We start from the raw sequence: 9,782 nt of genomic DNA, 5'->3' as shown, positions 1-9,782 counted from the left end.
AGGACAGAAATTTCAGGTAAAAATGTATCAAAGGATATGCATTTGGTGCTTAAGCTGGAAAAACCCTGGGATTTCTAGCTTAAAATTCTGTAGAGAAATAAATATAATTAGCACCTTCTGCTTTGCCTTTATTAATCCAAAAAATAAAGAGATAAGTAAACCGTATTTTTATTTGTTTTTTTGATGCATCATTTGCTGCAAATGATCAAGTGAACACAAAAGGAATTGCATTCTAGATAATGCAATTTTTCTTATCATATTTAAAACTTTCAATGTATTTCTAGTTTGTTTTTTAAAGGCTAAAGTGGCTAGATAAAAAAAATCTGCACAATTTGCTTTATTTTTTGCTTGGTTGTCAGAATAATCGATACAATAATCAATTGATTTCATAATTATTAGTTGCGGCCCTGAAAATCGAAATACTTTTTCAACAATTCACTTGAATGATCAACACAAAATAATTTTTTTTTAGCCATTTATGGCATAAAGTTATTTTCTGAATATGCAACAAGGCTTCTCTGTCCCTGCTGAAGAAAAGCCTGGGCACAGCATGATGCTGCCACCACCGTGCTTCACTGAGTGGATTGTGCCTTCAGAGTGTTTGGCACCGTTTTCTTTCCCTTTCTCATGGAGCCTCAAATAGAAAGTGAGCCTTACACTTGCTTGTTTGTTTTTGCCAAATTTTATTCAGATTGCATGAAAACACTGCTATTTTTACTGCTTCACAGTAGATTACAAAAATTTTTTTTTTATATTTCATTTCCCAGCATAGTCCATTAGAGGTCTGTAAGACTCAGGTCAGATTCTAATTCTGGGCAAACGTCCACGTCATTAAGGAGATCATCGTCGCCGTCATCCTCCACGTCTGATTTCGGAGCGGTGAAGTCGCTCCGGGTGGACTTGGCGCTCCGGGGTTTCCGTCGTCGTGAGGCTGACAAGAGACGAAGAAAGAAGCAGTTAATTTGTGAATGAAAGTCACTGCTTATCTCCGTTTATGTCATCGGCATTCAAGGGTTTCTCTTTTTTTTCTTTTTTACCTCCCCCTTCTATCAACTGTGTACTATTATCCAACTCTCTCTCTCTCTCTGTGTGTCTGTGTGAATGCAAATGATTCTGATTTAACAATCCTAAATTGCTGTGGGAAGCATTTCCAGCACTGATTGTAATCTCTTCCGGGAACGTTGCAGGACGTCTCAGGGGTCGGCAGCATACGGCCCACGCAGATGCATGTTTCCCACATGCATCTGCGTCTCCCAGATGCACGTTTCCCACGAAACGATAGTTTCTCAAAAAGGAAACTCTAGAGCTTCATCCGCACATGTAGGAACACGACGGGACTTTTAACGTATTCCTTTGCTGCTGCACATCATTTGGGGTGGATTTTTCAGTTCTAGTCAAATATTGAAAACCTAATATATGTGATTTTTTTCAGGCCTTTAAATGTTGTAGAGTAAAATTAGCATGAGGTGAGAAAACAGTTTCTGGACTTCAAAGTGGCAAACATGATGCCAAAAGTAATTTTATTAACAAAAACAAATGCAAAATTGGCAGGCAAAGCTTTCTGTTTCACCTTATGAGTCAAATCCAACGGCATCAGTCGGAGAGGCTGAGCCAGGTGTGCGGGGGAGGTACAACGAGTGAACTACAAGTCCCAACTTGCTTAAAAAGATTTTAAAAAAAATCAGTCCCACTGTAACCATTTGGTCGAACCGTTCTGCTGTTTCTGAGAACAGGTTTATGAGCTTGTCTCGGATAAGGCTTCGGCACGCTCAGCTGTACGGTTCACCAGAGGACACCGGGTCCACTTCCACGACTCCTCAAGCTGAAACCACAAACCTCAATGTGTTGCACTGGGATTCTATTTGATACAAAGTAGTGACAGTAATGTGGAAAGAAAATGATGCGATGTTTGCAAAAGCTACGCCCAGAAAAAATTCTTGCGAAATTAATTACTTTCAATCGTTAACTACTCAGGAAAAAAAAGGTCTTTCTGTGGTTAACTTGATCTTAGTCTAAATCCGGCTTACTCTTTCTTGCCTACTTAGCAACTTAAGTATCAATAATTTAAATAAAACTTTGTACAGTTTGCTCAGTGTTTTCCGGTTCTGGCATGTGAGTCAATTGTTCTTGTACTTAAGTTATAACTTTAATCCCTCTAACCCACAAACTGTAAAATATGAATCATAAGTATTGGCAGCATCATTTATTTTTTATTTTTAAGAAATACTTGTATTTTTTAAAATACTTGGTAGTTAAAAAATATATATATTTGTAAGTATTTTGCAAAGCCTCAAAGATTCTCCTTCCACTTAACAATTACTAGAGTTGTTCATTCCTATAAAATCACTGAAGTCAAAAAACATGGAAAACCTCCGAGCAATGTGAACAGTTCTCCGTAAATTCCTACCGGGCTCTTTGTCCTCCAGCCAGGACAGATCATCAGAGCTGATCTCCGAGAGACTCGGGGTCGGACTGAAATCCTCCGAGTCGGAATCCGCCTCATCAGCTGCGCGTCCTTTGCTGTGGCTCCGAGGGGCCGGGAGCGGCGGGTCCCCTAGAAAGCGACAGATACCTGCAGTTACGTTGTGCTGAGGGACAAAGAGTCGGAGGACAAAAGAGGGACAAACCCGATTTGAGCTGTTGCGGCGAAGATGCTAACTCTTGTCCTCGGTGAAAGAGACTCCTCACTTCACTCTTCAGTTCTGACACAGCTGTCCTGTAGGAGAAACGACGCCATTTGTGACGCAAAATAAAAAGATGAAGCACACACAGAAAGCAAAAACTTTGTTTTTTCACCCCCCTCCCACCCACTTTTTCTGCCTTTTGATGAGGTTTGTGTTAGATAAAAGCAATTGTAAGTTTCACCGTATCAGTTTCAGACTGCTGCATCCTAAATAAACAAAGAAGCGTTACCGCGGATCCTTCCTCCCAGCAGCTGTCAGACTTCAAAACCATCACCAACAAAATCAATTTAAATGTTTACATCCATGCAGGCGTTTGCACAATCTGCTCTGGTCTTACTCATTTTTAAATTAATTTCCACTGTTACTGCACATCTGTTCTTCTGCACCGATGTGCTTTATTGTAAATAGTCGATATCCTTTTTTAATGTTCGATACGCATCATGCGCATTTTTGGAAAAGCAATCCGACTCAGTTGCACGTCCCTTTGATCATGAATTCGATATGCCTGTTTCTAAGAACTGCACATTATTTTTTGTTATACCCTTGTATAATATTGCAATTATTATTATTATTACTGTTAATCCTGTTTTTTATATGTCACTTTTAACACTTTAAGAACTTTTTATTTGAACCTTTCTATCTGCGGCACCACAATTTTCCTTTCGTGGGACAGTAAAGGCTTTTCTATTCTATTCTATTGAATTAGTGCAGAAAAGAAAACACACACTCCCTCGCACCTCATCTGATGCACCTCTTGCTGAGTGAGCGAATAGTGGCAGAGCGTCCTCATCAGATCACTGCTGGGTGTTCTGCAGCCTCCTATCCGCTCCTCCAGCATCTGAGCAACAAAAACAACTGCTGAGGATCAGATGCCACACAAGCAACGAGCTTCAAGCAGACAGGGAGGTGCGTGTGTGTGTTTACCTTGCGGCTGTGTTCACATTGTCTTCTCGTCTCCCTCGCCTCCGTCTGCTGGAGCTGAATGTCCTCCTCTTGTCTCCCTTTGGACAAGCAAAGCAGAGGAAACACGGGGAACGTTTTACTTGTCTGCGACTGAATCAATAAATTAGAGCCGAGCTGTGGTTGTGTCTGCGACTCACTCATTTGTGTTTTCAGCGCGTCCAGCTCTCTCCGCAAACGTTCCAGCTCATCCCGACCGAGCTTGGAGCTGAAGCTGAAGAAACAGACAGAAAGCATGTCACGGCACTGACAGGCAAAAAAAACCCGTTCATATTGTCGCTCTGGTGCAATCCGGTCAGGCGGGCGGCTGCAGGAGTTTTGCACCTCTCCTTCAGGTCGCCTCGCAAGTAGTTTCCCCTCGCAAGGCTGCTGAGGTCACGGCCAACCTCCCTCCTCCACTGCTCCATCCTTCGCTCCACGTCTGAACTCAGGTCCGCTCTTTCTCTGTCCTTCTTCCTGAGCTCCTCACGAAGACTCCGCACCTCCTCTGCAACAGCCAGCGATGGAGTTAAATCAGAATAAATTCCAAATTTAGTTAATAGTGAGATACGTCCTCTGTTGGAAGAACAGTTGGGCGCCATCTGCTAATTAGGCTACTGGCGGTACTGTCATGTCTTGGTTATGTAGCTTTTTGTGAATACATACTAAGTGCCTTTGCACAGTAAAATAAGCTGCTGATGCTGCAAAAATCCCAGAAAAAAAACGCCCACGTTTCTTTTTCTGCCAGCTGCACATGCTGTGTGTTTAGAGTCTGACCTCAGTGACAGATCATAAAACACTCATTGTCTATAAAACTCTTGTCATTGGGCGAGTCTTGGTCAAATGAAGAAGCCGGAAGGAGAAACAAACACACTTTTACCTAAAAAGAAATTTGGAATAACGACTAATTTTCATTCAAATGTTTAAACGTCCCTATCCTCAATCATTTTTACATTTGGGTTTTCCATTTGTGAAAGTATCCATATAGATAAACTTTAGTATCTTACAATTATTGTAACTCTTGTATTGCTTCAGGAATGACTTCTAACACCTTCAAGTTTTCAACTTCTGCTTAAGAAAACAAGTCACTGCATGTCATATGAACAAGAAGATGATGGCATCGAGTAGGAGATTCGAGGGGAGAAGTGAGATACCTTGCAGAGTCTGGATGTGGTATTGCTGAGACTGCTTCTCCCTCTCCAGGCCATGGAGTTTCAGTGAGAAGGACTCAATCAGCTGGAAAGCAAGAGCAGGAAAAAAAAAGTCCAAGAATTTTGCTGCATCTGAATGTAGTGAGCAACATAGACGTTACAAACGGCAGGAAAAAAAACAAGCCCATAATGCTTAAAAATGCTGTAAAGTGCCTAATTTTGTTTTTAGGAGGAGAAAAAAAATCTGATGTCAGTTGTGGCAAAAACAGTTATTACCTTTAGAAAGCAGTTACTTTTCACACAGGTTCAGGTTTCGTCGGATGGTTTTGTTACAGCACAAAAAAGTCACAGTTTGAAAACGTCTGGTTGTACTAAATCAGGTAACACTGAAATTAGTTGAATGACCTGAAACATTTAAGTACGGCAAAACAAACATGAGTGGAAGAAAAGCCAATGCCTGCCACACTTTTAGATCATTACTATCAAAAATACTGAAAACCATTCATTAGTTTCCAGCTCACACTCCAGAGTGACTTTGTGCTGGCTAATCACATTTAAAAAACAAACAAACAAAAAAGACACCTGAAGTAACTGGACGAAACGGACACACACCTCACTCTGTATCTGAAGCTGTGACTGAATGGCGGCGAGGTCAGCCCACTGCACGCCCGAACGGAGAGGTGAGGGAGGCCTGTAGTGGGGGCGCGCTGCGCAGAAAGAAGCAGGAGGGTCCCAATGTGAACTTAATTCACTCCCTTTCACTGCAAATGCGAACCAGAGGTAAAACAAAGTCATCTGAAATGATTTGATTAGTTTGAAAAAAAAGAAGAAAAAAAAAGCTAAACAAACAGGTGGGAACTTCCCTTTTGAATCTGAAATAATTCACCCACCTTCTGCTCCTTGAGGGAATTTCCCAGCAGATGTCAGTCTTTCCTGTTGACACACAAAAACTATTCAGAAGTACAAGGGGGAACAACAAAACTCTCATTTGATTTCACCTCGAAAAGCCAAGAACCATTTTAAAACTCAAGTTGGTTTGGAGGATTTGAAGCGGCTCTACTGCCACCTGCTGTTTCTCCACTAAAACTGTGAATTAGAAGTCGAGTCAAACTTGTTTATAATGCACATTTCATTTGACAAATGAAGACTCGATGTGCTAGGAAAGAAAAGTAGAATGAAAAAAACTATTGAAAAAAAAAGATCCCGTGAAAACATAAATTGAAGGAAGTGAATATAGTCAAAAAATAATAAGTAGAATGCCATTTATGAAACCAAATATTCCCAGCTAAAATTCGGAGAGAACGAGCATGTTTCGAGTTTGCTTTAAAGTCTAAAAAGCTAGAAATTGATCTGAAGTCTTATGAAAGAGAATTTCAGAGGACAGGAGCATAATGACCGGAAGAACAAGAGCAAAGTTTATTCTGGATATAAAGAAAAGAAAATCAAAATAAATAACAGGTATGAATCCGTTTTTCTAAGACAGGTTGAGACAGAAGGGATCTGACTTTGGATTGACTCTAAGGTGATAAAATTCAGACCTTGGATGTGTTTCATAAAACTAAGGTCACTATCTGAAGTGACATGTTGGTTTAACATGCTCACAAGTTAAACCAACAAAGGATTCAGATGTTTTTCAGACTATCAAGGTCCACAAGATGAATCTCAGTTTTGTCCTCGTTCAACTTTAGAAACTTGACATCAGAAAGGCATTCAGCAAGATTATGTACAAGGTTACCGTTGTAAGCATAACACAGATGTGTGTCATCAAAACCAAGAAAAGTAAATTAGACCAAATCGGACCAAGAATACATCCTTGTGGCAAACTGAACACCATAACCTTTCTTGGATTCAAAGTTATCAATAAGGGCTAAACAAATCTTGTACCAGTAAAATATAAAGACAATCGATTGAGAACAAAATCATTTAAACTAAACTGATGTTCAAGGAGGCGCCGAAAATCAAAGTTTGGCGCCTTGAACAGCGCCATAAAATGATCTAGATCATCGAAATCAAGAAAAATTCTAATAAAAAATTCTAATAAAATTCTAATAAAAATTGTAACAGTGATCAAAATGAATTTTCAAGGTTTACTATTGTAACCAGGGCTCTTTTCGGGACGTGCTTGGTTCTAAACCTCGACTTATACATATCAGTCAAGTTGTTTCGGATTAAATATACATATGTAGATGACAATAAACATTCTTTTCCATAAAATGGAAGATTAGGAATTGGTGTGCAATCGTCCAGGAGAATTGTGTATTCTTCCTTATCAGTGACAATAGGGTGACTGAGAGCAGAAGCAAAACCAAAGGAAGATTCTACACTGATTAAAAAGTAATGGCTCATCCTTGAATGTACTCACCCTCATCTTGGCGACGTTGCCGTCGGCTACAGACAGGATGGAGTTTAACCGACTGTCCCAGTTCATATCCTGAGATAGAAGCAGAAAGTCAAACATCACATGTAATTGATCATTGATCAGTATGAGGTTTTTCCAGCAAAAATAGCAGTGGAGCTACGGTAGGGGAGTAACCCGAGACCCAATTTGTCCCAGCTCTCTGATGCAACAGCTGAGTTAGGCTTTCTGACACTCCAAGGAGGATTACGTTGCAAAACCTTTTGCCACTTAAAGTTGAAATCCAAGATCCTGGATAGTCAAGTTGTCCAATAATGATAGACTTTAGCAAGAGATCTCATGAGTGCAGTTGAACTGATCTTGGCAGAAACACTTAGTGAGTCATGCTTGGATAAAGTTTAAAACAATTTTATTCCTTAGAATTAAACTCTTATTCCAACAACAGAGGAGGCTTTACAAACAAATCACTTCTGTATAAACAGGTGTTTATTTTTTATGTGACTGTAATGGTTGATCAATTAGACACATTTTACTGTCTTATAAAGACAGTAAGTTGGAGGCTCATTTATGCCACAGCGGTTGGAAAGTAACGGCAGCTCGCTGACATCTGCTACAACACTATTACTTAACATTACACATTTAATTTAAGATATATAACAGGTAGGACGGAATACCATGATATATTATAGCCTCTATATTTTATTTATTTGCCTGTTTTTACCTCAATTGGGGATCCAACTCTTAGTTATGGGGTTCAGTACTCTTCTCCCCGCTGTAATTACTCGCTACGTGAGCAACATGGAGGTAAAAGTCAAAGTAGCAGAGCAGCTAGTCTAACTACAAATCCACAGGACTGACTCAGAACAGAGAATACGGACACTTCAAGCTTCTTCTCTGCCGGCGGGTCACCACTCAGCTTCACTCTTCTTCGTTTTTCTTCTGTTTTGCGTTTTCATACTACAGTGTCATTTCTACCTTGTATACCGCCACCTACTGTAGCGGAGTACGCAAGGCAGACACATGACGTGGTCCAGCTCTGACTAGAAATTTGGCTTTTTTTATGTGTTTTCTGCGTTTCGCTGAAATGTGTGCCATGGATACTTTCTAAACACACACCCACATGTGTTTTCCCCACTTTTTGCTGATTCATTCGCTTCTCAGATGAATATTGTGGAGAATGCAAAATTGTGTTTTCAATCGAATCAAAATGGTCACGGCCTATTGTAGAATTAAAATGATATATTATCTATTGTCCAGCAATATCTATTCATTATCTTCTGCATGCACATAAAGCCACTGCTAAAAAAAAAAAAGAATGAATAAATAAATAAACAAAACAAGAAGTTTATCTTTCACAATAAACAAACAAACAACTTTTGAGTAGGTGTGTGGTGTGAGGTAAAAACGTACAGAGCATGTCAACAGTTAAACACAGAGCTGGTAGTGTAATGGTCTGGAACTGGTTTGCTCCTACAGGTAAATTTGACAATTTTCTCCATTGTATTGAACCATAAATTCTGCTGTCTGTTCAGTCATCAGTTTCTAACTTTAAGCTCAAACACATTTGGATTGTGCGGCCTAATAGAATAGCATAGAAGCATAGCAGCAAACGAACTACTGAACAGCTAAAATAAAAAACTGAATAAACAAAAAGAACAACAACAAAAAAAACACACAATCAGACAAAGATTTTGGAGTTGGCTAGTCAAAATACAGACTTAAATCTGATTGAGATGCTATAGCTTGACTTTAAACAGGTGGTCCATGCTCTGAGTCATCCACTGTGGCCAATTTAAAACAATTTTCCAAAGAGCAGGCCAAAACTCCTCCACAGGGACGCACTTGTCCCAGTTTCTGGCACGTAACGGTGTTCAGTTTATCTTCCTCTGATATTGAAATGTTTTTTTATCCAAAGGATTTCACAGCTCTACAGTTAATGAAACAGGTCTGTTCCATCATTCTTTATTTAAATGTGTTTTCTTAGGTTATAATAAGTTTATTATTCACCCTTCGGTATGATTTATTTACCTCAAATATAATACAACAGTGATGTAATGCATTGCTTCACCCACAGGGAGGCGCCGTGGCCTTGTCCGTGCAATCTGCATGTGACACGCCTGCATGCCACCAGATTGAAAGATATCAAAAAGGAGGACGGACTGAACTTGTCATACTGACCATATAACATTTTCACGCTGGAGTCACATTCACTCAACCACAAGCAGAACTTCTCGTATATTAATTTACCAATACTTAGGCAAGTTGGGGTCTTGCTCATGGGCACCTTCACATGCTTCAAAGGAGAAGGCTGAAATAGAACTTACATCTTTCCTTTTACAAGATGGTGAGAGAAGGGGTGGAAATAAAATCTTTATATGTATATATATACTAAAGTAGGCTAATGAGGAGGACCTAGCTGTAGAAAATGGGTCTTCAAATAGAATTGAATATTAACATCAAATATACTAGTAAAAGTATAGTTAAAAAATATGCAGGAACCTACATGATTTCCAGTGTTATTTACAAAAATGTACGAGGGCGTGCATGGGGATATTAAATAGTAATGGAAACTTATACAATCTAAACAACATGTGTTTGTAATGGATATTAGCCAATAAACATTAAACATACGCATGAGCTATGTGCTTAATG

At 39.5% G+C, this 9,782-nt stretch overlaps 1 protein-coding gene across 1 annotated transcript; it reads right to left on the bottom strand.

Annotated features, from left to right (window-relative positions):
• Positions 1–663: 663 nt before the first annotated feature.
• On the bottom strand, positions 664–8,066 carry LOC129369345 (uncharacterized). The gene is made up of 12 exons (XM_055044713.1): positions 7,852–8,066; positions 7,137–7,205; positions 5,665–5,707; positions 5,387–5,535; positions 4,778–4,859; positions 3,969–4,131; positions 3,785–3,858; positions 3,609–3,685; positions 3,422–3,522; positions 2,628–2,716; positions 2,408–2,554; positions 664–931 (listed from the first exon to the last, which is right to left on the bottom strand). Exons 2-12 carry the CDS (start codon positions 7,200–7,202, stop codon positions 777–779), a joined length of 1,146 nt encoding a protein of 381 aa, XP_054900688.1. The 5' UTR covers positions 7,203–7,205; positions 7,852–8,066; the 3' UTR covers positions 664–776.
• Positions 8,067–9,782: the final 1,716 nt, after the last annotated feature.

This window comes from Poeciliopsis prolifica, unplaced genomic scaffold (assembly GCF_027474105.1).
Source record: "Poeciliopsis prolifica strain line A6 unplaced genomic scaffold, Auburn_PproV2 SCAFFOLD002, whole genome shotgun sequence".
In the NCBI taxonomy this organism is placed as follows: domain Eukaryota; kingdom Metazoa; phylum Chordata; class Actinopteri; order Cyprinodontiformes; family Poeciliidae; genus Poeciliopsis; species Poeciliopsis prolifica.
This window is presented reverse-complemented; position numbering and strand designations above follow the sequence as displayed.